The sequence below is a fragment of the Pomacea canaliculata genome, linkage group LG4 (assembly GCF_003073045.1).
Source record: "Pomacea canaliculata isolate SZHN2017 linkage group LG4, ASM307304v1, whole genome shotgun sequence".
Taxonomy (NCBI): domain Eukaryota; kingdom Metazoa; phylum Mollusca; class Gastropoda; order Architaenioglossa; family Ampullariidae; genus Pomacea; species Pomacea canaliculata.
The window spans coordinates 30,391,183-30,410,015 of NC_037593.1; the positions used below are offsets into that span (position 1 = coordinate 30,391,183).

An 18,833-nucleotide genomic window follows, 5' to 3' on the forward strand; every position below is an offset into this window, starting at 1 on the left:
ATGGGAAATGAGGTTTTAATTCTTTTTAAACCCACCGATAACTGAAACGTCTGAAAGATTGTAGATGGTAAACAGAATCTTCTTTTCCTCTTAGTTTTGGATACAAACATTCTTTAATAAACTCATTTAAATAATTTTTTCTGTGATCAAACATCATCTCGACCTTGACAGCCCGGTGCAGGTGTACCTGCTTCCTTTGCTCTCGTGTCCCAGAAGAAGGAAAACATGATTATGGAAATCAAAGGACTACTTTAATCGCATTAAGCTAAACATCACAAAACCCTTGTGGCTTTTAAGAGGCATTTTAAACTGCAGCGATAAGAGCGAACTGCATAAGAAGGTAAACATTCACAAGGTTTCATCCTTCGTCCTCATCCATCCTTCCAGCCACTTATGTAGCATTTAGCTACATTCTGATTTAATCAAACACATGTATGTGCTTCTGCAATTTTTATAGGTCAACCTGTCCTCGATTTCCACCTTGAGATGATTTCCTAAACTTAAACCATGGAAGCTTCATGATTCTGTATCACATTACAAATAATGGAATCCTTTCATTGTTTTGCATGTTTGGTTATTCAAAGGATATTTACATCTTTAATATTATGTAACATAATAAGGAATGTTGTTCACTCGAGTGCCGCCCTGATTTTTCATTGTTATTTTTGGAAAACGGATACAGCTATAAAGAAGAAGCATCTAGGTTACCCTAGACCAAGGTTTCTTTACCGATCTGTGGTAGCCCCTAGGGATCGTCCTAATGTGATATTTGCCATACGCAAGTCGGGGACCTTTGATTCATGAATTCGAGGTCTGCGTCTGTTTGCAATGAGAGGACCCCTGCCATGTTTTCTGTCCATTATAGCTGTCTAGGAGGAGGTTGTACTTTGAATGGCAACGACCTCTAGGGTACACCGACGGCACTAGAATGATAAAGAAACATTATCTCAGTCTCAAAAAAAAAATGTGAAAGCAGTTAATTATTACAAACCCATTTCCACCCCACGAAAACAAAAACACTACAGCATTGAGGCATGAGTTCTGATGAAAAAAGAAAGAAAAAAAATTACTTCAGGTGGATCTCAGAGGGGAAGTCGACGTCATTGGCAGTTAAACGGCCAAGATGCTCAAATAGCTTCGCCGTTTAGGGTGTTAATGGACTGTGGTGGGTGACAGAAAGTAAGCAAACGAACTGGGATTTTAGAGGGTGCACAAGTAAACAAAGCGAACATTTTTCGAAGTACAGCGCGTGAAATGTAAACGTTAAAAGTTGCACGCGCCATCCTTGCGCACGTCGTGTGACGTCACCCATGATGCCATTGCTATCATTGGCTGACATTGTTTGACAAATCTTGGAGTCGGTTACTCGTTGGCATGGCGATCAGTTCCTTACGTCAATGTTAACACCCTCTTCTTTATGTCTGGAATCACGTGCATTTTATATCAAGTATTAGACCCATATAAATATATGCATGTCTGACATTTAAATTATTTAAAACATCTGTGCATACATATATATGTGTGTGTGTGTCAAGAGGTTTAAGGGAAAATATATCTTTAGTTCATGGACACAAGCAGTAATTATAAAGGTAGCCTGATCATCTTTCAGCCTGCAGTGTTCCGAATTTCCTGCTGTCTGGAAAGTTTATATAAATTTGTTTAAATTTCTCATATACAAAATTGATTAAACTTTTACAGTCTTTGTTGACAGGTAGGCGAAATGCTGCGACTTCTTTAAGTGAAATACGTCTGGGCTCGTTCTTCACTTTTTGCTGGGTACTTGTGGGACTTGAACGATGTCCCTAGTGACCTCTTCGTCTTGCTATAAGACTTGAGATTCTACAGGAAGACACTTCGTCTCTCTTACAAAGCTCGCAATCAGCAATCAGCAAATACGAAACAGGATGTAGTTAAAGTGGTTCTACAAAGATCACAGCGACAAGATGCACACAAAAGTGAAAAGATTTAATGATTGTCTTCTCATACAAAGACGTTCTGGAAGGACAATGGCAGGAAGACTGAAAATGAATGGAAAGGAAAGAATCCAAGCTAAGAAGAAGAAGAAGAAGAAGAAGAAGAAGAAGAAGAAGTAGGATGATGATGATGATGATGATGATGAGGAGGAGGAGTAGTAGTAGTATATGCTGGTTTCCTTTAGATGACATGTTTTAAACTGCTTTTACCGTTCTCCTCCTCACTCATAGCTACATTTTTTATCCTTTAGTATCTGTGCATGTTTAAATACTTCTATACACTTTAGAATGTTTATATATGCATAAACTTTTAGTATCTCTGTATGTTTAGACGTGTCTATACACCTATGACATCCTTCTTTCCTTTTTAAAGACCAGCCAATCATCTTGCTGTAAGAGCTGATGTCAGAATAAAATCTTTTCTCCATAAAACCGTTTCTCTCTGTTGTCTGACTGTCGCTAGGTCTCTCTTCCATAAACACACATGTATATGTCTATATGTTCACACGTTCTCTCTCTCTCACACACACATACACACGTACGTACATATGCATCCATCCACAAACTGCCCGAGCAGCTCGGATGTCCCATCAGCCCAAGGTCCTGCGCGTCACGACTCGGGAGGGCGAGATGAGAGCGAGGGCGGGATGAGCTGGAGGGGATGAGGGGTTGCAGATGGCGGCGGTGTAGACACAGCCAGAATCCCTTGCAGAATGTGCCAATTAAAGGGAGGTAAACACACCGCCCCCCGGCTAAGTATTTGCTCTACGTCATACACTCGCCTTGTTGGCTGCTCCCACTTGCACTCCCCCCTCCCACACGCTATGGTACAACGAACAACTCTTCCCTTCGTCATCAAAATATTTCCTATTTTCAAATCTGTTTTGATTAGTTTTTGAGTTTGTTTTATTTTTAGTTCGGGTTTTTGTTTTGTTTATTTTTGTTTGTTTGTTTTGTTTTGTTTTGGAGGAAGGTAGGAGTTAACGTTTACGGTCATAGCAAAGTGTCGAATATGTATTACAATCACTCTGATGGTGTGCAGAATGTCACATATGTAGTTAAGTACATGTTGGTGAAATTGGTCTCCCAGCTGTGCATGTCGCAATTTTTTCTGTAAATTTCTGAACTATTTTCTTGACCTTCATTGGCAGCTGTTGGGTCAGAGGTTACTGGACTGCTGTGTAAACTTACCTTTTTCTTTTCGTTTTTTTATTTCTTTTTTCGATCACTATTCAGCTCACACTTCTCTTACCTGGGCAGAGCACCTCTCCTTAGTAACAATAGTCTTCCTGTGCGTGTACCTCGGGACCAATCAGAAACTAACGTCCGCCAGGGTCGCAGGTCCCTGCAAGGGTTGGAACTCCCCTGTGATTCTTCGCAAAGCACTGCGGGACGTTTGAAGAAGGCAGGACGCTCACTGAAGTTCATTAATGAGCGTGGTAGTTGTCACGGGCCGTAACCTTCTCGCTCCTTGACCCCCCCTCCTCCCAGCTCACCCGTCTGATGACCCCCCTCCCTCCTACTCTAACATTCTCTCCCCTTCCCCACTTTGTGGCCTCTCAGCCCGTCGTTGACCATCCGTCGCCACCAGGGAGTCGTGACGCGACGTGACCCTCGCACCCGACCCCTCCGGGGATCTCCCTACCCCTATCCTGCTTTTAACATCGTCCTGTGTGCCCTGTTCAACACGGCCATTGCCAGCCGGTTTTCTACCCACAATCCCCTCTGAAATGGAGCTAACCACCCACCGCCCATCGTTCGAGGTTCTTTAAAAGGCAGAGTCCTATCCCCGTGGACGCTATTGGACATCCAGAGACCGTCAGGCCTTCTCTGGGTTTAAGGAGTCCACGTTTGTTTGAGAGCAAGAACATTTTGCAAGGAAAGAAAAGAGAAACAAGATCAGGCTAAACGGTGCAGTGGTGTGTTTCCTGACATTCAGGCTCCGGTCCAGTCGACCTCAGCCACCAGCGACAAGCGGAAGTTTTCAGGGATTGAGGTCAGCGACAACCTGCTTGGATCGGGCTGCTCTCAACCAAACAGGTAAAAATGTCACATTTTTCATTGTATCTACCTTTCATCAACAACATACCTGTTGTCATCGGTCAAAAAACTAAACATGGTATTATTATTGATACTCTAAAACAGACGTGTGGGATTGGCTAGTGTGCAAGCGGTTGTTTAAACATTCAAGATGTCACCTTGCATTTAATGAATGCGGCTACGTAACATTTATGTCGGGAGTAGTTTTCTCTTGAGGTAGACAAAAAAATTCCCAATGTTTTGCACAATAAACCATCGACAAATGTCTTCGTCTTCCACATATTGCGTTTTCAGTTTTCATTTGTAAATAGTTTTATTACTTTTTTTAATTTCACAGGGCTGCATGTATCTGTGTCTTGAAACAGATTATAAGTGTGAATAGGTAAATGTGCATGGTCTTGATTGTTTACAAGAGTCTATGCCTTTATGTCTGGTAACAATCAATCCACCCATATATCGTATCCGGGTATGTCTGCATGTAGGACTGTCTTCTGTGCAGACCTTGTCTCTCTTGACATGTACATCGGCCATTTGTTCACTGTTTGTCAGAGCTACAGAGTCTTTCTTCAAACTCTCAGCCGTAAAATTAATTTTTCAAAGTTTTCTGCAAAAAGAAGGCTGCAAAGACAAGGGAAATAACATAATAAAAACAGAATGATCAATAAAGCTAAAATTATTTAATGTTAGGAGTAAAAAACTATAGAAATAAAAGGGTAAAAGATGATTTACTTATGCTTGTCTCAATATGTGTGTGTGGTTTTTTTTTAATTTATACTCTCAAACTAATAAGTTTATTATTGGACCCACTCTCTCAGATAAGTAAGCGAAACGCTAAATTATAAACTCATCAAAGGAAAGACAATTTCTACCTTCTTCTGTATTTATTTAGCAATTACCAGCCTTTATTGTTTCCACGTAAGAGTCTTTGTTTATATCCCGTTAGCTACTTCACTAATTCTCTGCTAAACCCTAAAAATCCCACTCGGTACACAATTGCCAGTCAGATGAGTTCATGAGGAAAATATACTCCATCTTTATCTACAGGTGAAAATATCAGCAATGTTTTCATTATTTTAACTACCTAGCTTTTGTAACTGCGGCTAGAGACACTACAAACAGTGTGAAATACCAGGCAGTGACTGTCCCTCAGGCTGCCCCCCCAATCGTCCAACAAAGTTTAGTCTTCAGGGCTCGAGCTTTGAAATCAGCCTGTGCCCTCGCTGTTTGCTTAGGGTAATGAGTACACATGATGAGCTACAGAAATCTTACTCATTGTGGCCGGCCTCACTGGCTGTACACCACATATAGAAAGGTACTGGCATGTAGAGGACCCCGGGCTGGAGGCTCGCAATAAATGACAAAAATAAATACTGTTCATTGATGTTAAAACTGTAACCATCCCATTTATCTAGTTAAATCAAAGATGTTATTAAAAAGAAAAACAAAAAGACAGTGCCCTGTTGTATATTGCCTTTCTGATGCAAGATAGTAGTTATTGGAACTAATAATTTTTGATAGCTTTAAGTAATTTAAAAGAATGTCTCCTTGTCCTATTACTAGTGAAGTACTAAGAAAGCAATGGTGACGGACCCAAAGACCTTCTATGATGTCTGTTGCTAGTCCCAAACACTGAATCTTTTCTTGAAGAATACAGAATTTCTTTCACAGTTCATTTGCGTTTAAAAGCACAAAAATTTGAGTCGTTTCCATCGTCATTAAACAAACGAGATCTTCAATAAACTCTCAAGGGCCGGGCAAAGAGGGTCAGAAGTGCGGAGACATACCCTCAATAAATGACAGTGTTCAGTAAACATGAACATATCAGTCATATAACACAAAGTTGTTAAATATAAATAATCACCGATGAGAAAGCCATTAAGATAGTACTGAAGTCTGCTAAATGGAGAGAAGGTCGGAGTGACTGGGAAGCTTTCTTTTTAATCCAGTCTTCTTCAACGTCTTCTCGTCTCGTGACAGCGTTGTAAACGATATAAGAGACTGTCTTGATGATGAGTGTGTTGGGCGGAGAAAAGTGATTTTCTTGTCTTGAAGGAGGCTGGTGTGGCTTAATTACACAGTGATTACGGGCTGCAACGACCATCCCGTTTAGCGCATGCGTCGTGACCGGTGTCTGCTACCTGCGGTAGACCATGTCTCAGTTGTTAATCATGTTATAGTTTACCGCTAATTTATAGTCCCGAGGTCTAGATTTTGTTAATCACATTTTACTATCAACCTTATTAATATTAAACATGTGAACAGCGTTCAACTGCTGCTGATTAGTCTTTTGAATGTTTTCCTTCGTAAATTCTTTCATCAAGCTCACTCGATGTCACACATGGAGTATCTAGTAAGTGCTCATTGTGTTTCAAAGAACAAATCCTTGTAAAGAAATAATAAAGAAAACTTAAAGGGGATAGAAAGAGAGAGCCATAAAAAGGGAAGGAGAGTGAAAGAGAAAAAGTGGCGGAAATAGAGCAAGAAAGAGGAAGATTGAAAATATATTGGGTCCTAACTCTCTGATCACCTATCCTACCTATCTAGAATATTTCTTATATAAGTCTATAATTTTAATAATTATCAATGTTCTGAGTCACTAATAATACCGTTTCATTTTATTCCGAAAGGCATCTACTTTATAAACGTGTTTTCAGGTTAATCCTCACCACTAGGGTGTCCTGGGATAAAATAAGTCCTGACTAAAGATTTGCTGATTTGAACTAAAAAAAATTGCAGTTCATTTAGTTCATAATGAGATTCTCTACAAATCATAGCAGTAGTAGTACTAGTAGCAGCAGTAGTAGTAGTAGCAATATTTGTGAAGAATACAGTTCAAGGGTCACTTAGTATAGAGGCTGCAAGTGCATGTAACCTCATTAGGGTAAACCTCTTTCCCCTGTAAGCAACGAACCGATCAAAATCTTACTCAAGTCCCTGCTCTTTTTTTCATCTTCCCCTTCGTCTTTACTTCTCGCTGCCTCCTTGATTTTTTCTCCTTTCTTTTCTCTAAAGAGTTTTCTAGTCTAAAGTCACGACACACACTTTGTCTTTGTTCTAATTTTTTCTCTCCCTTTTAGTCGTCGTCTACTTACTCTTATTTTAAATTTACTTCTTCCGTTATTTTTTTCCTGCTTTTTAATTTTTTTTATTTTGCACACTCTTTCTTTCTTTTGTTCCATGCCAAAGAATTTTTTCTTTTCCCTTTTTTTTCTTTTCTTTTTTCTTTTTCTTTTTTTTTTTTTTTTTTTTTTTTTTTTTTTTTTTTGTTTTTTTTTTTTTGCTGTACCTAATATGGTGGCTGCTCCTAGCACCCTGTGATGTAAGTAAAGCTAGAGTTGATACTTCTCAAACACTCGCGAGATTCTTGGGCCGTTCCCTGCCCTTTCCCCAAGAACGTGTGGGATACGTTTGTTTTCACGGATCTGTCTGACCAGTAAGTGTGTTTGCTTTCGCCAGCGCTAGGGAAGAAGCTGTCTTCCCAATCAGCCACAGCCCGGCCCCAGTGATTTAATAGATGACATTTGACGGGCTTAAGCATTTGGCCCCATTTTTTTTTTTTATTAAGTTCTAGTCTAAGTAAAGTCTTACAAAATGATCCCAGCGAGCAAAATCCCATTCATCAAACAAGAAAGCAGAAAAAATAATGTCAGGAGAAATAAAGCCGTTTTAGGTTTGTTTGTTTCTATCTTTTTTTTTTTTTTGATATTTTTAAGGGATGGAGCTCTAATTTTTTTAAACTCATTGTCTTAATTGTTATTTTGATACCCGGGTCAAAGCCAAGTATATTTGTATGGGCGTGGACGCATTTATGCATGATTGCGTGCTTATGCTTGTAGAGGGAGGTGCCTAAATGAATTCGCTCGATGGATGGGTGGATGTATGGATTTTCTTTCATTAAATGAAGACCAATTTTATTTTATGGCGAGCAATGACTCATCTTCGGGGTGTTCATCTAATTATTTAATTAAACTATCAAAATTACATCACCTTTCACGGCCATGTACTCACCTTTCCTTGCACATTTGTAGAAAGCAGTTTTTGACATATAAGCAGGGCAAGATTTACCACCAACGTCTGGTTGGTGGGAATGCTGTCAGTTTGTTCCAGAAATCTGTTCTGAATTTTAATTCTCATTTATTTGAGAAAGGCAGCCATGGACTTGACCTAAATTGTGACTAATGACGTCACTGGGTGAGGCGGCCAATGTGAGAGCTTGAGACAGATGCTAAGGATGATTTGTCCAATCAGTGACGTGACTTGTGCACTCGCGGAAGGAAGGTCTTGACCACTTTCTAAACTCCAGATAAGAACTCCGATGTTCAAACGCTTGTATCTTGCAAACGATCAAATGCTTTCTGTCACTTGAGTGAATTACTCTCACGTAATGAATTCAGATCCTGATACACTCGGGTTAGTCTCTACCATTAAAATGATGGTTTTTGCTGATTAGAACATATGAGCGTTCTGTGTAACCGTCAGAAAATCCCAAGAGTAATGGAAATGCTCATCTACTTGTTCTAAATATTTCACTTTAGTGTTAATAGTTTTCTTAGTTGTATAGTTTGAAATAAAGGTGAAATCGTGTCATTGTATGTAATAATTATCAACTACAAGTCTTTTTTCGAATCAATATCGATAACAAAAAGTAGTCGTTTTCTATTGTTACAAACAGGCTTTGTGTTGATGCTTTGATGTGAAAATTCGAGAAGTCGACCAAGAAAGGGCAAAAGATCAAGTTTTAAAAGGATAACTTGACCTTTTCACGCAACATTGCAAGCATTCTGACATTCCCTCGAGTATTTTCGCCCTACCCCTCCAAAACAAAAAGTTATTGAAATTAGTGAGGTGAAGTATATTATTATTCATCTGTAATTAATGTTTGAATGTCTGTGTTAATCGAGCATTTCAACAACATAATTAAGGATGAGAGATTCCGCTAAAAAGTAATTAGTCGGGGGGACGGCTGGCGCCTCCTCGTCACAGCCTTTTGCTTCTCGCCGCCCTCGGAGTGCATTGTCTGCCCCGTGCTCCAGAGCATCCAGTGTAATATTTGCTTTACCAGGCGCTCGCTCTGACTCTCTGAAAGTCGTCAAGTGGAAACATGAGCGAACTTTCTAAGCCACACGTCCATCGCGGCTTCTCTCACCAAGGGCGTTCACTCTCAGTCACGTCGCGCAGTCACCACACGTACGTGTGAAAACCGAGTTATCTGACCCACCTCGCAGCCAGACTCGCCTCTCGAAAGACTCGCCAGGGGCGCTGTGTCAACAGGCGCGTGCAAGAGTTTTTTTTTTTTTCTTCTTCTTCTTCTTTAGGTTTTGAACCGTGTCGCCCTCCAGTGCTTAGAACCACTTAAGAATGCAATCCGGGTTTTGGAAAACACACCATCCCAGACACCCTTGCGATCAGGGTGATTACGCATTGGGTAAACGCATCACGCCCGGTGGGGGCAAACATGCATGCTGGTCTCTATACCTGTAGGGGGGTGTGTGTGTGACATAGAATATTGCGTGTGCGTGGGTGCATGTGTGTGTCTGTGTGTATACATACACAGGTCATACGGGGATGTGTGTGTAATATGTCTGTGTGTGAGAGAGAGAAAAAAAAACTTTTACCTGTCATTCTGCTGCTGACGTTTTATTCTATTTCTCAGATATTTATTATGATGTAACTAAAATATTGACTATCATGTTAAGAATAAGTACCCAGGGCACTATTCCTCGTGAACCCTCTCCTCCCACATTTTTCTATTGCCCTTTAGTGTCCAGGCTTTGTTGGTTCATTCATTCCTTCTTCTGTCTGCCACCTACTGACTGTTTTCTCTGTTCTTTCTTTCTCGTCTCTTTATACGAAACTGTTTCTAACATACTTTAATTGTTTTCTTACAAGATCAAAATTAAAAATAAATGAACAAAAATATTTTGGATTAAAGATGTCCACATAGTCAATGCCTGACGACCTTTGACTTCAATTTCTGGTTGCAGGAAGACACTTGACGACTCGATGGCGAGGCTAGCAGCCGCAGCGTGGCTGCTGTTGGTGTGCGTGAGCACGACTCACGCCGGCGGCCTGCAGTTCCCGCTGACCAGCGGCAATGAGCTGTGGAGCAGCATCGTGGGCAAGCGGACTGACAAGTCCGGGTGTAATGGATGTCAGCTGAGTAACATGGGTGTGTCATCTCTTGTCGTCAGGATGCTGGCTTGTGATTAGTTCCGGGTCATCAGCGGCGCCTTTCTTCTCACTCACGCCTTCTTTTCACATTTTTTTAAAAAAGATATTCTTTCGTGCAGTCATCCCGTCTGTCTCTCTCTCTCCCCACACACACATACGGGCACACGCACACGCACAAGCTTGGATAGTTTGCTTCATTATTTCCTCACTTTTCTTACTTCGTTTCTTTCTTTCTGTCTTTGTTTACGATCACTTATAATGACATTAATTATCATTTACATCCTCCTAGAAATTCTGCTGTCTAGGGTTGCCCGTCTTCCAACAAGGACTGTGTCCCAGATCTTGATCCTCCTCCCTCTGTACCTGTCCATGAATAAAGACAACATTGAAAGTGCTGAGTTGAACAGATGCATGAAGATGAAAGCATTAAGATGCGCATTCGCACACAATCCCACATATTTATAGCAACATTCAGATTATGCAATTCTTTTGAAGGGAAAAAGGTCCCTCAAAGCAAAGGCCCTCCCCCTCCCCATACACACACCACCACCACCACCAAAAAAAAAAGATGAAACACTGATCGTTGTGAACAAAGGGCGAGGCAGCCCACGCTGTTGTTGAAGAGAATTCAACTTCACAAGCTGCACCCCGGGTGCACCTCGGTGCATGGCGTGCACAGCATGGGCAAGGATGGTCAAAGGTATCCAGCGTTACAGGCGTTACAGGCGTTACATGAAATATCTCAGGGTTCTCTCCCACTTCCTTGAGGGCTACAGCGGCCAGTAAAGAAGAACTCATTTTTTAAACTTTCTTTGCCCACTCATCTACTCTGAACGCAGTTTTCCCCCTTGCGTCTGAAGATGTTACAGAGGAAGCCTTTGTACAGATGTATTGGAGCTATCTAGTTCACACAGTGTGCAATACTTTGCTGATAAAATGTACGGTGTACAATGAAAGAGGATAGCTGAGTAGATTATTGTTTTGTAAAACATTCCTGTCTTCAGAAAGTAGTTATGTCATACTTTTATTATTTAAAATAAATGGAAAATGCCTTGCTATGTCACAATGAAGTTTTTGCTCAAAACAACATGTTTAATAATACTTATTAACTCTTCCGGCAATAAATAATAGCAAGCATGTCACACCATTTACCACTTACCCCTTCCACTCATTAGCAGGTAATAGTTTCCAAACAAGGCTCATCTTCAAATAATCAGTTTAAGCGCTGTTACTTTGCCTTTAAGACAACCAGCGCAAATAAAATGATTTTTTTACGTTAACAAACAATCACACAAATAATTAAACAAACAAACGACACACACACACACACACACACACACACACACACACACACACACACACACACACACAATGTTGACCATGTCTCTTGTTCTTAAGTGCTAAAAGCATTCTTCTCAGGAGTGTAAGGTCTACACAAATTTTGCATTATTATTATTGCTGTTTCCAGTGACACATTGTCCACTGGACGTCGTCTTCTTGCTGGACGGATCTGACAGCATTCCCCCCCTTGCCTATCAAAAGGCTGTGGATTACGTCATCAAGGAAATCGAGACGGTCACGTCACTATTTCCCGGAAGTGACGTCGGAGTCCTCATCTTCAGCAAGGTCGTGGAAAAGGAGTTTGAACTCAGGCAGAGATCGCAGAGCGACCTCAACCAGTTGTACCAGTCCATCCGCGCCACGAAACAGCCACGAAAGGGATCTTTGCTGACAGGTTTGTCGTTCTTGCTTTTTTCCAAAACATTTTCTTCAAGAAAGTAACTGCAGGCGCCATCTGTGTTCATACGCACATGCGTGAGTCTGGAAAGATAGCTTGGTTGTGTGTCTGTTGGGGAAGGGAGGTTGAATAATATTCACTAACTCTTTTACCAAAATGTCAAGTATACAGAATATTGCGACAGCTTTTCAGCCTCGCAACCAATCATCTAAAGCTCGAGCTTGGAGACGATGTGAGCACGTGAACCTCACGTGGGCAGCTCCATATTCAGCTTGTGTCTAACGTGTTGCAGACGTCATGCGCGAGGCCCGCAGGCTCCTAGAGAGGTACGATGCGGCGCCGCTGGTGCTGGGCAGCAAACGGGGCAAGATGATCGTCCTGGTGTCGGACGGGTGCTTGGATGGCGTGGAGGCCACCCTGGACGAGGGGAGGCTGTCGGCCAAGCAGGGCATCTACATCCTGAGCGTGGCCACGAGCCAAGCTTACATGTCGCTGCTCACCGCCCTCTCCGTGCAGGTCCTCGAGCAGAGGACTGCCATCGACTGGCGCAGCATTGTGGCCTGTCCTAGTACGTCCTCTCTGAGCCTCACATCCTCCTCCTCCTCCTCCTCCTCATCATCATCATGCCAAAAATATATCAGTTTTAATTAAGTACGCCATAAATGACCATTTCTAACATCTGACTTAATGGCAACATTATTTATGTTTCATTATAACTGAGCTTTAACATTTGTATGAAATATCTCCAGAAAGATGGAGTTACTCTTTTTCTCTCATCCATCCCTTCCTCATCTCACCAACACTCAGCTAGGAGTCTTTCGCCGAAGATGTGCGAGTAATGTTAAGCAAATAAAATGTAAACAAGAGGTTGGTTTGCTGTTGGTGGTCTCGTGTTTAACAGTGGGACGTGGGCAGGAGCGGGACCTTACAAAATGTTACAGACTCCTTCACCAACACAATAGCCACACGAAGGACGTTGGTTTAACTTCAACATCGTCGGTGCAGTTAGTTCCTCTTTCTCCCGTTTACTCTAGTGAAGCAGAGCTCTCCCTCACCTCCCATGTTTTTGCAAGTAGTGTAAACATGAAGTTTACAGGGCACACCAGCTCAGTTCTTTGTTTGTTTTATGTGCGAGACTTTCTGAACGTGTTGACAGACTCGCACCACACAAGGATTTTCTTCTGATCGTTGTCGATCCGGGTGATCTCCCTTGCATACGAATTACTTCCCCTTCTACCTTGAAACGATTTGTCTGCACGTACTCGGGGTTTTCCCTGACTTAGTTCTAACCTTCAAACTCTGAAACTGAGAATTTTTGTTGACTGTCCAGTTGTCTATTCCTTTTAACAAGCAGGTAAATATGTCAGCTCTCTCCAATTCCTAAAAAGCCGTTAAACAGAAGCCAGTATTACATAGCCAAGAAACCCAGTTATGGGGAAGGAGGACAGCTATGTCATCTGCAAACCGTGAAAGTCATCCTAAAACATTTTCAGAGTGGGTCTACAATCAGCTGCAACTGGCTTAGTCCAATATATAATTAATATGTCATCATCTGTAACAAAATGTGGCCAAACAATGGCACTAAACCCTGCTCCCCCGACAGTTCTTGAAATGTAAGATAGTTTAAATTCAGATCGCAAAACTCTCAAAAGAGTGGTGCACATAATAAAAATAAATATTCAAAAATTATTTAAAAAGTCGAAAAATTAATTTTCATGTGTTACTCTTAATTTTAAAAGAGGCTTTAGAATTAGATGCCATTATAACTGAACATTGTACTTAAATTAAATCATCTGATTTGATTATAAAGTTATATTCTAAATAATGTGTGGCGCTCATCATCTGAAACACTTTTTTGTCATGAAAGAAATACGCATGTTGATTTAAGTCTGATATTTTGTGTTGACTTTTAGTAACTGTTTTTAACATGACTGTCGATTGGTCTTATTGCTTCTCAACTACCTTCCAAGTTTTAATATGGTTTCTATTTTCTATTTGAATTGTGTACTAAAACTATTACAGTCGTTTTCATGACCATGACTTTAACATGACCGTCAATGTTTTAATATGACTCACAATATTTTTTCAGCCAAGGTGCTTCCTCCTGTTCCCGCATCCTCAGGTAGGCAACAGTAGTCTAGAACAACCCCAAACCATAGTTGTTTTATTTCTGTATGAGCCTGCCGTCTTCAATAATAAAAATTAAGATCCATTCAAGAAAACACTGTACTGAATAAGCTGTAATGAATTATAATTTATCAGATATTGATAATGACATTTATCTATAAAATGTCTGAATTAACGCACGCAGGGAAAATAAAGCTTATAAAGGGTTAATGCCAATAATTATGGCAGTTAATAAAACTCGTCAACAAAACGATTAATATATTTATGATTATTACTCTTTAGCATATAAACATCAACAAATACACACATGTATATAAAGACAATGCAGAACGCAGCAATGAAGACTGTTTTTTCTATACCTCGTATAAAGAGGTAACGCAAAGCATTCTGGGAAAGATATACACATGAAAGATGTTGAGACGATAGTACGGATGACAGATGTGATAACAACGAGACAACATGGCGGTGTTTCAGCGTGTGACGACTTCGTGCTGGTGATGGACGGCTCGGACAGCGTGCGGTCATGGGAAGGCGTCATGCGCGACTACATGGCGGTGACGTCACTGCGCTTCCAGAACGTCGACAACTCCATCGGTGTCATCGTCTTCGGCACCAACGTCACTGCGCAGTCGTCGGACACCATGCTACCTCTCCTGAAAAGTGAGCCTGTGAAATATATTTATAAAAAATTACAAAGGGGAAAAATAAACTGAAGTCTTTCCGTCAAATGTAATTTTCGGGATGAGAGAGTTCCACACACGTGATTAATGTCATGCGCATGCGTGTGCGCAGACAAGGTGCGCCTGGCCGAGATGATCGAGAACAAGCTGCGCTTCCCGCACTCCGGAGGCACCGGCACCACGGCCGCCATCCAGCGCCGTTCAGTTGCTAAGCAACACCTACAGCACACGCCGCAAGACCATCATCATCGTCACCGACGGCCCCGCCCTCAACCCCATCAACGCACGTGAAGTGAGTGGCTCTCGATAATGAGCAGAGGGAATAATTATTTACTCACTTTAAACGATCGGTTATTTATTTATGTATTTTTTTCTTTTCTAATTTCACTCCATTCGTTTTTTTCTCTATGTGCATTCACTCACTGGACTCATTCATGGACTCATAGCTTCGGTTTTAATTGATTTATACATCCATTCAAGTTTTCATTCTTTCATTTTATTTAGTCATTCATTCGGTCAATCTGTCGCCAACCCATACCTTCATCAACCTATTTATTCATGTTTCTCTGTAGGCCCTAGCGACGGCTGTCAGACAAGGTATCCAGGTTGTGGTTGTGGGTGTCGGCGATGCGATTAACGAGATGAGTTGCAGGCTCTTGCCGGCTTCAACAGCAGAGTGGAGCAAGTCAGCTCTTACCTGGACTTGTATGGCCTCGACATATCTTCCAGTGTCTGCAATAACCAAGGTAACTATCCATATATTAACTTGTAATTTTGTCTTCTGTTTTTCTCTGTCACAATCTTTGTTTACTAATCATCATCATCATTCGTTTCTTGTCTGGTACCTGTTGTCTCCATTCCATACGCGATAGTTGTACATGTAGCATTCAGACTGTGCTCTATCAACCTTTTTTGAACAATGAAATAGATGTAGTCAGCTTGTTATTTTTAGTTGTTGTATATATTTAACCAACATATTATAATTTCTTTTAAGTTACACCAAGCTGCTCCTATCCGCTGGTCTATGACAGCTTTACATCATCTTGTCGTAAGTGAATCCTTACCTTTCTATTAAACATTCTGATATAACAATCTTCTATAGTATGTTGTGTGTGTGAGAGAGAGAGAGAGAGAGAGAATGGAGAAAAAAAGAAAGAGGTGGGAGGGAGGAAGATATAGCCGAAATGACAATGTACTTGTTGCTGTTGTATGTACAGTCGATCTTTCATGTAAACACATTTAAGTATTTCGTTTTTCTACACAGGATGCTCACTTACAAGCGCATCCTGTTCATCAAGACAGAGGTTTAATTCAGTTACCTGCACGTGTGGTAAGAAGTGATGCTTTCTTCGTTTAAATCCCCGATTATTACATCTTTTTTCCTTACCATTTCTGTATTTTTGCCATGTTGATATTCTATGAATCAGATCGGACACTTCTATAAACATAGATAAATCCATCTTCCTACATAATTAGTGAGGGAATTGGAACAGCTGTTAATTGGACCTAAACATATGTATATGAATATTTGTTTGGCTAGATAGATGTTTGGGAAGTGTTTTGTGTGTTAAAGCGAGAAAGAGAGAGAGAGAGAGACGAGCTCGCAAGAAAAAGAAAGAAGAACAGTCTGCACCACGTGACTAATGATTTCTGTATTTTTAAAAATTATATTGTCTTTTCGCAGAATGTGCGACATATGTACCTTGTGCGTCTGGTCAGAGTTTCAACGATACAAGCTGCCAATGCGTTAATATAAAACTGTTTTCCCTTCTGGCTGTAATAATCATTCTCTCTATTTTGTGAGCGCAACCTTTTTTTTTTCTTTCCCTCCTCAGTCACTTGATCTATTCTCATTTTACAATTTTTACAAGATTTTTGTTTCATTTTACAAGATGACTAACTTCATTATAATGTCTGTATTCTGTATCACGATGCAACCGTTTCTCTCTCGTACAGTCTGTCAGTCTGTTCAATGATGCTACCATCTCATTTTTCGAGTTAAAGAGCGCGAAAGCATGGGCCTGTATGTCTGTATTGTGGAACGACTGAAGAAACTTCAAACAACCAAAAACGAAAAAGATTAATACATGCTAAGACTATGATGACACAAAAAGATGGTGATACATTTAACCGATATGATGACAGACCGGCAAAAAACAAGAAGTGGTTTTCTTAAACTTTTTGAATTCTATTTTATATCGTCAATTTTTCCTCTTTTCGCCTATTCATCATCTCTTTTTTCCCACAGTTTCTTCATTTGACGTATCGAAATCTTGTTCCTCTCATTTCTTCATTTCCCACTCTGCTGTAATCACCAGTCAACCATTCTCTCATCACTTTCCTGACCTATTCATTTAAATTCAAATATAACCTGTATAAATATAACAGAGTCGCTTAAGTAATATATACATGAAGAAATTGTTTTAAAATATGTCGCCTGCTTTATGAAATGTCACAAGTTTTGTCATCTACAACCAATTATATGTTTATAATGTATTGTAATTATATATGTTGCAGAACCAGTATGCCCCCCTTTTACGATCTATGACTCACTCACACTAACATGTCGTAAGTAAATTCTTGCCATGTTTAAACACTATCTTCGTTTAATTAAATAAAATTATCAGTAACTGGAAGTCGTATACTGTGTTCTGCTAATGATTCACAATGTAAATATGCTTTCCACCTTTTGAACATTAGCTATGAACCTTATCCACTTCAGCAGAAATGTGTTTGTGTGTGTGTGGCTTTAATTAAAGTGTTCGAATCTTGTCTATTTACAGGAACACTTCGAACATGCAACCCACCTCAGGTGCTAAACACGTCACTGACTCATGCGGTAAGTCAGAATTAAACATACATGATATCTGTCTCTTTGTACTTTTTTGCTCTTCCTTTGAGCCAGTGACAACCAGTTTCTGAATTGCATCTCTGTGTTTGTGTGTGTGTGGACCGTACATAAAGACGTGTGAACACGTATTTTAGAATATTTGTAATTTTAACCAAATAATACTAAGACAAAACGAGTGTGCTGGGAACACTTAACATCCAGTCCGTACAATATATATGTTTTGACAAGTTATACTTGAAAGACTGTCTAGCTTCCCTGTACCACGTTGCCGTCGTCTTTTCCTCCGATTTTTACCGGAGCAACAATTTTAAGCATCGAACAGAACATAGTATAGAAGATTCTTTGAAACAAAAACAAAATAAAATACTGAGTAGGATCTGGGATTTCTGTCCAAACAAGCGACAACCGCATACCAGCCCCATTTTGCGTTATTTTTAAGATTCCTAAAGTAATCTGAAAACATTACCGGCTGCCATTTGCGTATTCGCGAGATGGATTTGATCGACAGTTGTACACCGCCGTCCGCGATGTTACTCATTCCTTTTCTTGTTTCTTTTTTTTAAAGCGCCACTATTTGTGAATTGTACTATGTTGATGTTTATTACATGTCATACGTAATTGATAATACGTAATTGATAATACGTAATTGATAAGCGTCCACTTATGCTTTTCTGTTTTCTTTTTTCTAAGAATGCCCTCGCAGTGTCACGTCGTGTCCTCTCCAGAGGTTTTGAACAGTCAACACTTGCGCTTGTGGTGGAGGAACAGTGCTGCCTTACTGTAATATTTTTTTTACATTGGTGTGGTGTGCTTTTCACCTCTCATTCTCGTCGCTTGCTCTTTCAGTGTTACTAAGCTCATAATGAGTGTAATGACGAAATGGGAACACATAAGGAGGGTTGGTCCGAGTAGGGAAATAGCTGGTGCACGTACCATAGCGGGGAGCTTCTAAAGCTTAACCAAATGCCAGTTACGCTTCTGCTGATGGTCAGTCTTAGTGTGTTCAGAAGAAATTAAATACTATGATGACGGAGCAGCAATGTCAACAATTGCTATACAGGTGCCAACAGCATGATGAAGACGCAGGGTCTGCTCACGAGGAGATCATAGCTTGAACCCAGGACAGCCTCCTCACTGTGTTGGGTGCAGCGCCATCTGGAGCCCTACTTACATTTCAGACGATAGACTAGACCAGACATGTTATAGATATAGTAGTTGTTATAGTTTAGGCGCATCGTGTGTGGGTCTTATCT

General features: G+C 40.5%; 1 protein-coding gene and 1 long non-coding RNA gene across 3 annotated transcripts; both read left to right on the plus strand.

Moving 5' to 3' along the window:
* Window positions 1-2,568: 2,568 nt before the first annotated feature.
* LOC112562025 lies at window positions 2,569-16,476 on the plus strand. Of its 2 annotated transcripts, XM_025234984.1 has the most exons (11): window positions 2,569-4,013; window positions 9,998-10,182; window positions 11,653-11,919; window positions 12,215-12,490; window positions 14,012-14,044; window positions 14,524-14,709; window positions 14,842-15,021; window positions 15,302-15,475; window positions 15,724-15,777; window positions 15,994-16,059; window positions 16,414-16,476. In XM_025234984.1, exons 2-7 carry the CDS (start codon window positions 10,017-10,019, stop codon window positions 15,018-15,020), a joined length of 1,107 nt encoding a protein of 368 aa, XP_025090769.1. In that variant the 5' UTR covers window positions 2,569-4,013; window positions 9,998-10,016; the 3' UTR covers window position 15,021; window positions 15,302-15,475; window positions 15,724-15,777; window positions 15,994-16,059; window positions 16,414-16,476. The 2 variants fall into 2 exon arrangements, with proteins under 2 accessions (XP_025090769.1, XP_025090770.1); XM_025234985.1 differs by lacking the exon at window positions 15,724-15,777.
* Window positions 16,477-17,245: 769 nt separating this feature from the next.
* LOC112562031 lies at window positions 17,246-18,311 on the plus strand. Its single transcript, XR_003098766.1, has 3 exons — window positions 17,246-17,297; window positions 17,513-17,568; window positions 18,271-18,311. It is a non-coding gene; the product is annotated as an uncharacterized LOC112562031 (long non-coding RNA).
* The last annotated feature ends 522 nt before the right edge of the window (window positions 18,312-18,833 follow it).